Here is a 16,609-nt window from a genome sequence, read left to right on the forward strand (position 1 = left end):
TGGGGGGATGGGGGTGGTCCTCTACACCCACACCCTCTACATGTGTTTCTCTTACACAGGCTTAAGATAAATACAAAATAAACACCCTGGGGGCTGGGGATTTAGCTCAGCGGCACAGAGCCTGCCTGGCAAGCGCAAGGTCGTGAGTTCGATTCCTGGTACCGGGGAAAAAAAAACAAAATAAATAAATAAATAAACACCCTGGCTCCCTTCTGAGTCACATAGTTAACCTTCTAAACTTTTCAAATTAACACAATAAACAACATCCCAAAAAGATAAGGGCATGTCCTTTTTAACCCCAAGATGCAAAACTGCTGAGTCACTTAGCCAAAGTTCTAAACTCCCCAAGTTAACACAATATATCAACCATAACAGGTACTATATGCATTTCATTATCATATTTCTTTTTAAATCTAGAACAGTGCCTACACTCTTATTTTTCTTTTCTTTCTTTCTTTGTTTTTTTTTTTTTGCTTTTCTGAGTCTGGCCTTGAACTTGCTATGTAGCCGAGGCTAGCCTCAAATGCATGGCGATCCTCCTGCCTCAGCCTCCCAAGTGCTCAGATTACAGGCATGCACCACCACGTCGCCCAGCAGGCATTTGGATTTCACTGGGCTCTGTCTGACAGGTTTGTTTCACCCTGAGCAGCTGCTCCTGCCCCCAGGACTGAGGGTGGAATTCAGGGTTTTATGAATGCTGGACAAGTGCTTCCCCACCATGCAACGTCCCCAGCCTACAGTTATGCTTTTGTCTCGTCTTTTTTTTTTTTTTTGAGACAGGGTCTTGCTATGTAGTTGAGGCTGGGCTTGAGCTCACTACATTGCTAGCCTCAAACTCATGACAATCCTCCTGCTTCAGCCTCCCAAGTGCCAGGATTGCAGGCATGTGCCACCAAACCTGGCCTTGTCTCATCTATTTTTATCTAAAAATCTCTGGATTAGACTAGCTAGATCCAAACCAGAGTCAGGTGTCTGGGGAGTCTGAACAATTCTGGGTTCCAGGGCACACTTGGGTTCACCCACTCATCCCTTTGACAAGTTTCTCCCGGATCACAGTAGTTAGTAGTGCTAGTTCTAATGGTCAGTGATTCTAAACAAGGTGTGTTTGTGTGTGTGTGTGTGTGTGTGTGTGTGTGTGTGTGTGTAGGGGGGATGGATTAAATACAATGGAACCTCTGAAAAGGCTCTAAATATAGGTTTCCTCTGAGATGAGGTCTGAAAGGACCTTAAACCATTTGTTTTTACACTGATTTTTTTTGGAAGAGTATTTGGAAACAGTAAAGGGCTGTGCGCAGAGGGGAGAAATGCTTTTAGGAGGATAAGAATGCTAACCTCTCTCAACTTGCAGGGCCAAAGAATCGTCATTGCCCTTTACTCTGAATGTGAAACCCTTCTCTCGCCAGATACCCTGCTAAGGAAACAGCCCTCACAACAGCTCCAGGAGAGGAGGGCTGTGGTTGTTTTCACAGGAAACTGAGGCTCTGAGACGCCACAGATCACAGTGGGAGGAGGCTCCAGAGGCGACAGGGCCAGTCACGGCCAGCAGCTCCAGCCTCTCAAGCCAAGGCCCATGAGAGGAGTCCCTGAGGCCTAGTGTCGGGTCAGGTCTGCTCCCTCCCAGCACATGCCCCTGGAAAAGAATTATGTCCTTTCCACAAAGGCAGGTGGGGGGGCCACTGAGGACATCTTGAGACCTTGCTGTTCAGTACAACAGTGAAAAAAACTTTTTTTTAACTTTATAGAGTGGGATGGTTTCTTCTAAAACCGATGTATAAATTCAGAAAACTAGAGTTGGGCCACTGTAACTGAGGGTAGGGCAGGGATGGTCTGAGGCTCCCGGAGCCCAGCTTAAAGTACTAAAGGTCATTTTCCAACCCCATTAGCACTTGCTGGGAGGAGTACGAGGAGTGCCGTGTTGCCTAAGGCTTTGATTTGGGTTGGCAAGAGTGGGGCACTCATTTCTGGGTTAGTCAGCCGAAGTCAAGTCCCGGATCCTAGGTCCGCCACAGCATATCACGCCACGGGCAGGTCCATCTAAGCTGGGCATTGCCTGCTCTACCCTCCTGGCACCCCCATCCTGGCTACCAGACCTGCCCTTTATAAAGAAAGAAACATTTCACCATTCTCATTTGATGAATTTTATTGCTTGAAGGTAAGACTTACTACATTAAAAACTCCATCCCTGGTCCCTATTCTTAGCCATCTAAGAGGTTTCCTTGGTCTTACTTGCTAACTCAAATTCGTGTTGAATCTTGCTGTAAGAGCTGGTGCCCATGTCGAGGTTAGCTGCTATGGGTCACATGGACATCATCAAATTGACCTCATTTTCATATATATTGGGAATCATACCCACTGGGGAATTAACCATGTATATAGTGTTGTTACTGAACAGCTTGAATTCATAATTAATAAGTTGCTCCCAAAATCCGTTGTTGGGCCGGATGATGGGGCGGCAGGCCTTGGTCCAAGTGTGGGCCTCTAGCAGAGTCATGGAGTGATATTTCATCAGGTACGCAAGGCAGAGCGCAGGCGAGCGGCTCACTCCGGCGGCGCAGTGCAGCAGTGTACGGCCCTGTTTCATTTCCACGCTGTGGATGCGATCAGCAATCGGGTCAAAAAAATCATAGATGTATGAAGTGGGAGTATCGGACACCGGCACATATACATACTGAATGTCCTCGAAGAACGTGTTCTCCACCTCCACCGAAGCATTGATGACAGTGGTGATGTTATAGTAGGACAATATACATTGGTTACTTGCGGTCACAGCGTTACTAATGTAAAGGCTGCCGGTTATCTTGGAAAGTTCGTAGATGGTGGGCTGCCCGACAGCCTGAGATGGAAGGAGAAGTGGAATTGTTGTCATCAGGGCAGCAGAACAGCAGGGCAACAGTCTCTTGCCAGCCACTTCAGGAAATCAAGCACGCTGTGAAGTGTCCTGCAGAGGTCTGGGGGTGGGGGGGAGAGGACCGGACGTTGGTCACTGACCTGTCTCTCTACTCCCTCACCTCTGGCGTCACAATCCTCAAGTACCTAGAACTCAGGTTTCCATAACAATAGCAACTAGCTGCTGCGGGGAGGACACGCCCCTGGGCCGGAACATCAGAACACCCCCTCCTCACAGTTCTTAGCTATTTTTTGCCCAAAGGCCTAATTCTTATCTTTTTCGAGGTTTTAAAGTGTTCTATTACACCATATCTATTTTATGCTTGAACGATTGGACCACAGTGAACACAATACCTGTGAAAGCTTGTGTTGCATTACTGTTGTAGAACACTTTCCCTGCAAAATAGCAGTATCATATTTTAAGTTGGGGAACATTTGGCTCATGTGATATGCTAATCTCTATAAAACTGCACTGAGACATGGGTTTGGCAGAGCTTGGTGAGCTGGTGTGATACTTCTTTGTCGATTGTAACCATAGAATTATGTTCCTGCTTACAAACACATCGCTGGTGGTAAGGGAACAACCTTACTATCGCTACTGTAACTGATTTATAGCCCCTTATCTATCATGGAGTTGGCCTGTAGTGGACAGCTGTGACACATTTGGCTATGTTACAATTCATTTATACATACTGCCCAAATAATTTATCACTTGATTCTACTGTATTACCTGAAACAACAGCTCAAATTATCCCGTCTACTTTCCTTAAAGGGAATGCCTATGTAATCCCAATTACTCTGGAGGCTGAGGCAGGAGGTTCACAAATTTGAGGCCAACCTGGGTAATTTAGCAAGGTCCTGTCTCAAAATAAAAAATAAAAAGAGTTAGAGATGTAACTCTGTGGTAGAGTTCCACTGGGTTAGATCCCCACTCCCAGGGAGGGAAAAATGAAGAGGAAAATGAGGAAGAGAAGGAAGCCCACTTGCTTTGTAAAGTACAAGGCCCTTTGCGACCACCAGAGGTATCTTCTTAGTAATATTAAGCATTTTGGAACAAGTCAGTGCTGCATCATAATTGGGCCAAAATTTTATTTTTAAAATGTTACCTGACATTTGAATTTCTTCTCAGCAAAGATTTTTGGAGCATTTTCAGGGAAAATTAAAAAGAACTATAACCTGGAACTAACAAATTGTTTCACAGAACAGCCAGAGACTCATATCCTTCGCTTTCATTCGATCATCACTTTGGTTTGTGTACAAATGTGTGCTGTGATTATGAACAAAGATGAAACAGACACCAGCCTGTTTCTGATGGCCAGGGAAATGATAACTTCAAAACATGGCATATTTTTCTTTTTCCCAGTTTTCATAATCAAGTAGCTTCACATTACTTAAATTGTCAATTCCTACAAACCTATCTGGAAGAAAACAGAGTGCGAACACTAAATAAATGAAGATGGCTCAATCTGGTCAAAGTTATTTAAAAGGATTTAGTCCAGAGCTAGATGCATATAGCTCAGTGGTAGTGCTTGTTTAATATGCACAAGAACCTAAGTTTTATCCTCAGCATGAAACAATAAAAATGAATGAATGAATGAATAAATGAGTTTATGGCATCAGGAGAAACTTTATACTCTACCATCCCCCCTACACCGGGAATGGAACTCACGACCTTGCACTTGCCAGGCAGGCATTGTGCCGCTGAGCTAAATCCCCAGCCCCGAAACTTTATACTGTATATTGTAGAGGCTCTAAGAGTATTAGACTCTATAGCTATTTTATAACTACACTCTTCTTAACTTTAAAAATGTAGTAAAAGTCATCAAAATAATTTCAAAACACTGTTCTCAAATAGGCATATCCAGTATGAAATAAGTTGATCTATTTATTCTTTCAGCCAAGATTTTATATGATGCTCTTTAGTCTGAGGGATGTTGGTTGTCTTAAAATTTCAGCATGGGAAACCAGGTGTGGTGATTCATCCCTGTAAACCTAGCACTTAGGAGGCTGAGGCAGGAGGATCCTAAGTTCAAGGCCACCCTGATCACAGAATGAAAAATAAAAAGGGTTAGGGATATCTCTTAGTGGTAGAGCCATTACCTAGAATGTGTGAGACCCTGTATTCAATCTCCAGCCTCCCCCTACTCCAAAGCACATGAAAGAGAGAGATTCAGAATCATGGAAAGCACTTGGGAAGCTGAGGCAGGAGAATTGCAAGCTTGGCTTAGAGTGAGACCTTGTCTCAAAAGGACAAGAGGAAAATTATGGGGCATTTCCTGGGTGGATAAGGAGTTGACATTTCTTCCCTCTGTGTTTGGAAATGGGTCACTTTCAGTCTCCCATTCATCTCTATTTCTCTTTGTTATTCAGTATAGAAAAAGTATAAGGGACTTTCCCAAGAACATCCCTGCTTTCCACCACTGGGAGAAGATCCTGGTGTTAAAAACTAGCTAATATTTAAATTTCTCAATTCAGTAGTCAAGGCCCTTTCCTACCTGACCTAAACCAGCCTTTTCAATTGCATTTATTCATTCATCAGGTTTTTATTAAAAATCTATTGTGTATTAGACATTTTCACCTAATACAAATTCTCAGTTCTGACCAAACAAATAAAATATTCTTGGTAAATACAAAACGCACATTCCTGCCTCCTGACCTGGGCCACACCATTCCTCCCTTAAGAAACCTTTTCCTCTTGGCTTTCTGAATCTCATCTGAGCTTCAAAAGTCGGTTTGATCACTTTAGAAAGAGGATCCACTGAGCATCCTAGGATGTTGGATACTATCCTAACATGGTGTAGATCCAACGCAGCACAGGCCTTGATTTCTGAGAGCTTACAGTTTGGTCAGAGAGGCAATAATCACGGAAGAGTCCAGAAAAAAAGGGCAAGTCATTGTTCTATGTGTGTGTTTGCAGGACTAGCGTAGTAGGAGATGTCATGGAGGATTTCACAGAAAACATGACCCGGGACAAAGCTTTCTGTTTCTTTACTATTTATTGTTTATTCTGCCAAAATTTTTGTTTTGAAAAAAAGCGAACCTACAGAAAAACTGCAAGAACAGAAGAACGAACACCTGTTTACTCTTCACCTATAATTTATCTATTGTTAACGCTTCACCACATTTGCTTTATCTGTTTAGATATACACACACACACACATTTCTTTGTTTGCTTTTCTGTCTGATGACAAACCACTGGGCATTTATTGCAGATATAACAAGTCCTTCAGTATGTATCTCCTAAGAGCGACGACACTGTCTTACATAATCACAATACAAGGACTATATTCGGTAAATTTAGCATTGGTCTCATATTACTATCTAGTACGTAATCCATATTCAAATTTGACCACATCTCTCACTAATATTATTTATACTTTCTTTCAATCCAAGATCAAATCAAGGATTATACACTGCACTGATAATTGTGCTTCTTTAGCATCTTTTATTTGGAACAATTCCTGAGCCTTTTGTTTTGTTCTGTTCTTTTCAACGCTGGCATTTTGTAAGAGTTCAGGCCTGGTTTGCAGAGCATTTTTCAGTTTGTTTAATTTTTCCCTCAGGATTAGGTTCAGGTGAAATATTTTTGGCAAAAATTTTACCAGAATGTGTGATTCTCGGTACATCACATCAGGGGGTTTATCTTATCTGCTTGTCCCTTAATGAAGATGATAATTTTGACCACTTGGTTAAAATGATGCTATGGTTTGAGTATGATTTAAGTGTGTCCCCCAAGCCTTCATGCACTGAAACTTAATGCCCCTTGTGAAGTATTAAGAAAGTGGAGCATTACCAGGCATGGTGCAAATGTCTGTAGTCCGAGCACTCAGGAGGCTGAGGCAGGAAGAGCACTATAAATTCAAGGTCAGCCTGGGCTACTAAGTGAGTTCAAGGCCAACGTGAACTGCATAATGAAACCCTGTCTCAAAAACACCAAAAAAAGAATGAAGAAGAAAAAGAAAAAAAAAAAATGGAACATTGCGGCCCACACCTGGCAGGCCGAGGTAGGAGGATAGCAAGTTCAAGCCCAGTGTGGGTAATTTAGTGACTTAGCAAGATCCTGTCACAAAAATGTAAAAAAAGGGGAGTTGGGGATGTAGCTTAGTGTGAAGGCCCTGGGTTCAATCCCCAGCCCTGCTGGAAGCCACGGGGGGCGGGGCAGGAATGTTAACATGACTATGGTGCTTAGAGTGGTTGGGATTAGATAGGATCATGAAGGTGGAGCCCTCATGAATGAACCCTGGCCATTTGATAAGAAGAGGGAGAGATCAGAAGGGTCACACATACAGGTGTATACTCCCTGTTTCTTGCTATGTCATGCACTGCATCCCTTGACTTTGCCCCTCCAGAACCATGAGCACAAATTAACCTGTTTTCTTTACGTTATTCAGTCTGTTGTATTGGGTTATCAGCATCAGAAATGGGCTAGTGTAGTTGACATTGGCTAGGCTTTTCCATCGTAAAGGCAAGTTTTCTTCTTTGCCTTTTTTAGGGTTTTTTGTTTTGTTTTCTTTGTCTTTTTTTTTTTTTTTTTTTTTTTTTTTTTGAGACAAGGTCTCTCTATGCAGTTCAGGCTGGCCTTGAGTTCACTTTGTAGCCCAGGCTGGCCTCGAACTCTCAAGGATTCTCCTGCATCAGCCTCCCCAGTGCTGGGATTACACTGTAATCAATAAGGAAAACCCAGGGTAATACATTGAGTTTGTGGCACTATCTCTGGAACAGGACTTTAAGGGATAAATAGGCCTTTCTGGGCAGACAAAGAGAGGGAAACTATAAACAGAAAGGGAAGTAAATACAAAGGTGCAAAGGTCTGAAATAGTCTCAGGCAGTACTATGGTTTAGATAGGTGTCCCCTACAGGTCATGCGTAAAAGAATTGGTCCCCAGCCTATGGTACTCCCGGGAGGTGGTGGAAACTTTAAGAGGTGGGGCCTAGTGAAAAGTTTTTGGTTGCTGGGGGCATGCCTTTGAAAGAGATATGGAGTCCCCACTGTTTCTCCTTTCTCCTCTTTCTGTTTTTTGCTTCCTGGCCACCCAGAAGTGAGTGACTTGCTCCACCACATACTCTCCGCCATGATGTGCTGTCTAGCTACAGGGCCCAAGCAATGGGGCTAATCAGTGAGTGACTGAAAGCTCTGGAATCTTGAACTGGGAAATATTTTTTTGTTTTTTTTCCGGTACTGGGAATTGAACTCATGACCTCGCACTTGCCAGGCAGGCGCTGTGCTGCTGAGCTAAATCCCCAGCTCCCTTTCCTCTTTTTAAATTGATTTATTTCAAGCATTTATTACAGTGTCAGGAAACTGTCTAAGATTGGAGGGCAGAGAACAACTCAGAATTACTATAATATATAAAAGTAAGGTAGGAGAAGAGGTGAGTAAATTGGCTAGAAATCCCACACAGCACAGGAGCAGGATAGGGTCTTAAGCTAGATCTTGTAGGTCATGGTGACATACTGGAAAATTTTATGTGGGGAAATGTCATCATCAGAATGGATTTTTAGGAAGTTCACAGCTAAGTTGATGGATTTGTGGAGGGGAGAGGCCAGGTGGAGAGAAGGGCAGTGATAGTCTAGGTAAGCAGTGATACATCTGTTATAGACTTTCCTGGGGAAGCTGGATCAAATCCAAATATATTTCCTCTCCTCAAGTATGCACATAGACCATGCCACTCAAGAGGATAGAATGCCAAACTTCTATGGATCAGAGAGTTGGGGAAGACAGGGAAGACAGCTAAGGGCTGCATAGTGAGTTCAAGTCCAGCCTGAGCTGCATAGTGACACCCTGTCTCAAAAATAAAAATAAACATTATGTAATATAACAGCCATTGTCAATATCCTATCACCATGTTTTGAAATTCTGTATCATTTTTATTGCTCTTCATGCTGTTTTGTTCATGTATTTGTTTTTGTTATTTTGGTTTTTTTTAAAATGACATATAAAATTTATATGTATATATAAGGATAGCCGGAATAGGTGTATTGCTGATGTCTGTGGTTTATTGAAAGGAACAATTTTCTCTTTTCTTGACCATTTTTTTTTCTTTTTGTCTTTTTGAGACAGGGTCTCACTGTGCAGTTCAGGCTGGCCTTGAGCTCACTTTGTAGCCCAGGCTGGTCTCGAACTCTCAATGATCCTCCGGCCTCAGCCTCCCGAGTGCTGAAATTACAGGCGTGCGCCACCACGCCCAGCTTCTTGACCAATTTTGCATGCTTAACTTTAGTAATCAGAATGACTGATCTGAAAACAGCAATATACAGTATAAGAACCATTGTTGAACTCCTACCGTCTTGTATGGTGAAGCTCTGCGTCGTTTCCAATATTGTTTTTTGTTTGTTTGTTTGTTTGTTTTTTATTTGTCTGTCTTTGATCAATCTTACATTCTTATGTCTGGTGGACTGAGCAACTTGGTTGAAGATAACGGCATGTAATGTAGCAACCACTGTAAATTCCTATCATTCTATTTTGAGGTCATGTATCATTTTTGTTGTTTCTGTTGTTTTGATTTTGTCTTCATTGTTGTTTTGTCAGTTTTTACATTTTTAAAATAAAAAAATAAAAAGGTACATTTTTGTACATTTGAAATATATATAAGTAAATTTACAGTTTACATATGAGTAGCTATTGCATATATGCATATATTGTATATATTAAATATCTATATCTGAATCTTATTTATGGAAATATTAGGTATCTAAAGAAGCCCTAGGTATATAGTAAGAATTCAGTAATGTTAAATTTGTTTTTCATTATAGGTTTTAACTTTAATCTGTATGAATATCCAACCTAAGATTTTATTTATTTTTAAAACTGACAAATGATAAACCCTATATTTTTATGGTATATAACATGATGTTTTGCTATATGTATACATTGTGGAACAATTAAATTATGTGAATTAACTTATCTATCACTTCAATACTTATCATTTTTGGAATGTTAGATATATTTGTTTGTTTTCTGGGATTGAACACAAGGTCTTTGCACTGATCTACATCACCAGCCACGCACTGCCCCCCTTTTTGAGACAGAGTCTCACTATGCAGTTCAGGCTGGCCTTGAGCTCACTATGTAGCCCAGGCTGGTCTCGACCTCCCAAGTGATCCTCCTGCCTCAGCCTCTTGAGTGCTGGGATTACAAGGGTGTGCCAACACGCCTGGCCCCTTTTTTTGTTTTTTTTTTTGTTGTTGTTTTTCTCCGGTACCAGGAACCGAACTCACGACCTTGCGCTTGCCAGGCAGGCGCTTTTGCCGCTGAGCTAAATCCCCAGCCCCCTGGCCCCTTTTTTTGAATTAAACTGTTTTATTTTATTTTACTGTAAGACAGGGTCCTGCTAAGTTACCAAGGTTGGGCTTGAACTTGTGATCCAACTACTTCAGCCTTCCAGAGTGCTGGGATTATAGGCATACTTCAATATGCCTGTCTGGTGTTAGAAATTATTTAGCATTATATGTAAATAGTGGGATTAAAGGGAAATCTTTTTTTAAAATTGATTGTATCTTTCAAATTTTCTAAAATAATTTTCTTTGTAACTAGAAAAAATTTAAATGTATTTAAACAGCATCAACAGGTACCTCTTTTTTTGCCAATAAAATTAGCTAAACTGAAGAATTGATAATTGCCTGTGGCTACAAGAATTCAGGGAAATGGGCTCTTTCATACATTGGCAGGGTTGGAAATGGGGGGTAGCAACACTGTTCAAACCATATGGCGCTAGGGATCGTGGGACAGTGAAAACTTTCATGGCCTGGAGAGAAGGTAAAGTGTGCTAGCAATTTGGAAGCCAATTTGGCAACATCTCCCAACAGTTCCACCTCAGGTAGAAACACTTGCTCACATACACAAGGCACTTACAAGAATGTTTATAGCAGGGTTCCTTATAATAGCAAAAGTATGGAAACAAGAAAAATGTCCACCAGGAAGAAGATTAGAAGTTGATGGCTTAGCTACATGCTCTTATTCAATGAATACCATACAAATTGCTCTGAAGATAAATAAACTAGAGATACATGTGTAAAACTGGATAAGCCTCAAAAGTATAATGCTGCACAAAATAGCAAGTTGCAAGGAGAATAGGTGAAGTGCAAAGCTTCAAAGCATACAGAACAGTACCATATATTGCTTATGAATGAATATGCATTTGTACAGATATACACAGTATATGTATAAGTATATATACACAAAAATATATGTATACATGAAAAATTTAAAAACTCTCACAGAACTGAGAAACACCAAATTGAGGATGTGATATCTTTAGAGAAGGAATTGGTTCTGGGAGGGTTAAATAGGGCCTTTCAATATGTCTTCATACTTTATTTTGTTAAGAAAATGGACCTAAAACAAATATGAGAAAATGTTAAGGTCTGACAGGCTGCATGTTGGGTATATAGGTATTTGTTATCACGTCTAGTAGACTTTTAGGATTGCTTGAAACATCTCAAATAAAAATGAATGGAAGGAAATGTACCTGTGCTTTGAACTAGCAATTTCCTTTCTGGTAATTTATTTATTTATTCCAAGGAAATCCTCACAAATGTGTGCAGGAAATTTATTTGCCAATGTATTCATTGTAAATATTATTTATGATATAAAAACTGCATAAAGTCTGGTCTAGATATAAAGGTTTAACTATAAAACCTCCATAATATAAAATATATGACAGCTCTGAAAAGGACAACTTAGCTGGTCATGGTGGTGCATACTTATAATCTCAGCACTCGGGGGGCTGAGGCAGGAGGATTGCTGAAAGTTTGAAGGCAGCCTGGGCTGCATAGTGAGTTCAAGGCCAGCCTAAACTACATAGCAAGACCTTGTCTTAAATAAATAAATAAATAAATAAGGGTAGCCCCAGAAGAATATTTATTGATATGAAAATTTGTACTATTTTGTTAATAAAATACTATGAGACAGTTTTATCTCAATTTATAAAATACAGTAATATCCAGTTATCTATATGCAGATTCATGAATAGAGGAAAGCAAAGGAAAATACACACAAAAATGTCAATCGTTTTCTCTCAGTAATGCCATTGTAGAAGTTTTTTTATTTTCTGGATTTCCCAAAAATTTATATAATAGATACATGATAGTTTTATAATTAGAAAAACTACGTGTTCACAAAAAGACTAACCAGATGATTTTGGTGAATGATTCCATGGAATGATCCACAAGAGAAAGCCATAGCTGAAGGATGAGGAAGGGACAACTCATGAGCAATGCCAGAGATAATGTAACACTGTGATTTTTTTTTTTTAACTCTTTAAGAAGGGTGGGGAAAGGAGAAATGCCACAGTGACCTGCTGACTGGGGCCACTGGACAACTAATGATACTTTTCCCTGAAATACCAACTGCACAAGGGAGAGATTCTGCATGAAAGATAAGCCAGGAGTGCGATGTGGAACAGAATGACACTGAGGCAGCAGGCCACTGCAGCAGACATATGTAAATTTAGAATAGTTATGTCGTTTCTTCTGTAAATCTTTTCCTTCTAGCTTCTGGGTGTTTGTCTTCCTTAGGAAGAATTTCCAAATTCAAGATTTAAACAAGCCGTGGGTGGTGGTGCATGCCTGCAATCTGAGCACTTGGGAAGCTGAGGCAGGAACATCTCTGTGAGTTTGAGGCCAGCCTGGGCTACTTAGTGAATACAAGGGCAGCCTGGACTACATAGTGAGACTGTCTCAAAAAAAAAAAAAAAAAAAGAAAGAAACATTTTTTAAACAAATGTTCTCGTATTTATTTCCAGTATTTTATAATTTTGGTTTTTTCTGTGTTTGCATTTGCTTACTTAAGAAAACATTTTTATTATGGAAAACTTCAAACTTACAAAAGTAAAGAGAACATTATAATGAATGCCCATGTAGCCATCTACTACCTCTGCCAATGATCAATTGATCGCCACTCTCCTTTCATTTATACCTTAATCCCCACCCCCCCTTGTCATTTCCAAGCTAATGCCAGGTATGTTATTCCATCTGAAAAGCTTCAGTCTGTTTCTCCAAATGGTAAAAGCACTTTTATCTTTATATTTTCTTTCTTTTTCTTTTCTTTCTCCGTGTGTGTATGTTTGCATAAACAACCAATGGGAACACTGATTACGGTTATTTTAAATATTTTCACTAATTTATTTATTCACTCATTATTGTCATAAAATACACACAGTGAAGTTTATCATTTTTAAGTATACAACTCACTGGTGCTAAATACACTCACATTGTTGTGTTATCATCATCACTATCCACTTCCAGAACTTTTTCATCATCCCAAACTTAAACTCTGTCCCATCAAATAATAACTCCATCCCTCCCACTCCAGCCCCTGGTAACCACTAGTTACTTTCTCCTTGAATTTGCCTAATTTTGGTTCCTCATATTAACAGAATCATGCAATATTTGTCTTTTTTTAAACTTTTATTTTTTATTAATATATGTTTGTAATACGTAATAATTACACTCCTTGTGAGGAGTTGGTACATGTACATGACACACCTCAATTCTTTTTTTATTCTCTTCTCCTCTCCTCCCTTCCTGCCATCTCTTTGTACCCTTCCCTTTTGCAAAAGATTCATCTCCCTATTTGCTATTATTATCTTGCCTTTTATTTATATGTTGAGTTTTTTATATAAGATAAACCATGCAATATTTAAGCTTGTGTGTCTGACAATCTCACTAAACATTATGGTCTCAAGGTACATCCATCTTCTTACAAATTATTTGAGTTTATCCTTCTTTACAGAAGAGTAGCATTCCGTTTTGTATAATACCACACTTTCTTTATCCATTCATTTGTTGATGGACATACAGGCTGCTTCCAAGATTTAGCTATTATGAATTGTGCTGTTATGAACATGGGTATGCACGTGTCACTGTAGTATGATATCTTTAACATTTTCGGGAAGATACCTAGAAGAGGAATAGCTGGGTCAAACAGAATTTCTAGTTTTAGCTTTTTGAAGAATCTCTATACTGATTTCTTTAGTGGTTGTACCAGTTTCCATTCCCACCAACAATATAAAAGTGTTCCTTTTTGCCCTGCAACTTCATTAACACTTGCTACTGTTTCATTTCTTGATGATAGCCATTCTTTCTGGAGTAAGGTGGAATCTCAGTGTTCTTTTAATTTGCAGTTCTCTAAGGGCCAGAGATATTGAACACTTTTTTCAAGTATTTATTAGCCATTTGTACTTCTTCTGTGAAGTGCCTGTTCATTTCAATTGCCCATTTTTCAGATTGAGTCTTTTATTTGGGGTGGTGGTCTATTTATTTATTTATTTATTTAGTTTTTTAGATAGTCTAGATACTAGGACTCTCTCCAAGGAAGAGCTAGCAAAGTTTTTTCCCATTCTGCAGGTCATCTCTTCACTCTGGTTGTTTCCATTGCTGTGCAGAAGCTATTCGCACTTTTGTGTTTGGCACATTTCACTTAGTATACTGTTTTCAAGGTTTATCCACACTGTCTAATGCATTCGAATTTCACTTTTAAAGATGAATAATATTACTTCGTATGTATATACCACATTGTGTTTATCTAGTCATCTGTTGCAAATGCTTGTGCTGTTTCCACCACTTCGTTTTTGTGACTAATGCTGCTATGGTCCTTGGTACGCACCCATCTGCTTGAATCCCTGCTCTCACATCTTTTGAGCATATACCCAGAATGCAGTTGTTGGATTATATGGTAATTCTTTGTTTAACTTTTTTGAGAAACTGCAAGACTGGTTTTGTGTATTTTAAACATTTACATGTATTCTCATTGGGATTTTGATTGAACTTTCATTAATTTTGTAAATAAATCTGGTGGGAATTTATGTCTTTATACAATCCTTCCTCTCAAGAATATAATATGTTTGGGGTTCTTTTTATCTGTCCTTTCGTAACGTTTATACTTTTCCTTAGAGAAGACTCATGTAGGCAAAGTCTTAGTATTTGATGAGTTTTATAGCTATAGTGAATAGTGCCCCCCTCCCCAGGATCTTGCTAGGCAGCTCAGTCTGGCCTCTATCTTGCTATAGCCTGGAGCTTGTGAGCCTCCTCCTCAGCCTCCCAAATGTTGGAATTACAGGTATGTGCCACCACGCCTGGCCTGGAATCTCTTTTTTAATCACTGACACAGGACCTAGTATGAACACAATCATCTATAAACCTGTTGTGTCTTGTGTCTAGATGTCCCCCCAAAGCTTCATGCAGACATAGGTGGGACTTTTTCAGAGGTGGCTGGATCTACAGTGTGCAACTGATTAACAGTGTGATGCTGGGATTCCTGATTGGTTTGGCACTATGCTACTTTTAGTAGCCTAGATAGATTATAAAAGGGGCAGAAAGTCGCTGTTAAGGTCGCTCCCTTGTTGCTTTTGCTACCTTGGGGGCCCCATGAACTGTTCTCTTCTGTGATGCCCCTCCACCGCGTGTCACCCTGCCTTGGAGCTGGCCAACTGTGGACTGAAACCTCTATAAACTGAGCTAATAAACCTTTCCCCCCTTTAACTTTGGGTGTCAGGTATTTTGTCTCAGCAATGAGAGAAAAGTAACTAAGACAAAACCACAAGGCAGGCCCTCGCTACCCTGGATCTTGGACTTCTGATCCTTTAGGATTGTGAGAAATAAATTCTTCATTTACAAGTCATTCAGTTTGTAGTATTTTGTTATAGCAGCCCAAACAGACTAGGTTTTCCTGAAAAGCTACTTATAATGCAATCAGAAATGCCTGCATAACAAAAAGACACAGTTCTGCTTCTAGTAGCATTTAAATTGCAAACTCATTGAATGAATGGAATTCAAAGGTACAAGTCTTTCCTCATCTCCCATAACATCATCTTTCAAAAGCTCTTTCCTTATCTTTCAGAACATCTGAAGCAATACCTTACACTGGATAGGTATTTATAAACATGCACTCTATGAAAGGAAGGATATTTTCTTTCTTTCTTTTTTCTTTCTTCTTTCTTTCTTTCTTTCTTTCTTTCTTTCTTTCTTTCTTTCTTTCCAGTGCTGGGGATTGAACCCATGTACTCTAGGCAAATACTCTACCACTGAGCTACGCTCCCAGGCCCAGGAAAGCAATCTTCACAGGCTTTTTATTTTATTTTACTTTTTTTTTTTTCATTTTTTGAGATAAGGTCTCAATGTATAGTCCAGCTTGAGCCTTGAACTCACTATGTGACCCAGGCTGGCTTTGAACTTGCAGCAATCCTCCTGCCTCAGCCTCCCGAATACTGGGATTATAGGCTTGTGTCACCACGCCCCGCTTTTATTTTGTTCTTGAGACAGGGTCTAGCTATGTAGCTTAAGCTGTTCCTAAACTCACTATGTACCTCAGGCTGGCCTGGAACTTGAGGGGATCCTCCTGCCTTAGCCTCTCTAGTGCTAGGATTACAGGAGTGTGCCATCATGCTTGACATTGGCTTTTTAAAGTCGTTTATTTTCTAGATTTTTTTGATCTAGAAATTGGTTGAAATATTCTTATTTCTCCAACTGGTTTTTATGGGAACATGAGTGAGAGAAGCAATGTCGCTACTATCTCTTTCTTATTACTCAAATGCCTTAGGTTAAAAAAGGAAAAAAAAGATTTTAGAAATAGAAAACAGTTGAAATGTGTATTTTCTGGACTCTAAGCTGGAGATGCACAACTTCCAAGGAGAACATTTTACTTCTTTGTGCAAAGCATATAATAATTAAATTTATAGTGATGTAGAATACCATAGCACACACACTTTTATCTATATAGGCATAT

At 39.8% G+C, this 16,609-nt stretch overlaps 1 protein-coding gene across 1 annotated transcript; it reads right to left on the reverse strand.

The window, feature by feature from the left end:
* Positions 1–2,125: 2,125 nt before the first annotated feature.
* Positions 2,126–2,981, reverse strand: Dusp21 (dual specificity phosphatase 21). The gene has a single exon (XM_005408994.1). The coding sequence runs from the start codon at positions 2,864–2,866 to the stop codon at positions 2,297–2,299; it is 570 nt and encodes a 189-aa protein (XP_005409051.1). The 5' UTR covers positions 2,867–2,981; the 3' UTR covers positions 2,126–2,296.
* Positions 2,982–16,609: the final 13,628 nt, after the last annotated feature.

Source organism: Chinchilla lanigera, unplaced genomic scaffold (assembly GCF_000276665.1).
Source record: "Chinchilla lanigera isolate Chin_1 unplaced genomic scaffold, ChiLan1.0 scaffold00115, whole genome shotgun sequence".
NCBI lineage: Eukaryota > Metazoa > Chordata > Mammalia > Rodentia > Chinchillidae > Chinchilla > Chinchilla lanigera.

Excerpts from the sequence above, each read along its gene's own strand:
- Dusp21 (XM_005408994.1), bottom strand. The coding sequence starts at position 2,866 with ATGACAACAATTCCACTTCTCCTTCCATCTCAGGCTGTCGGGCAGCCC.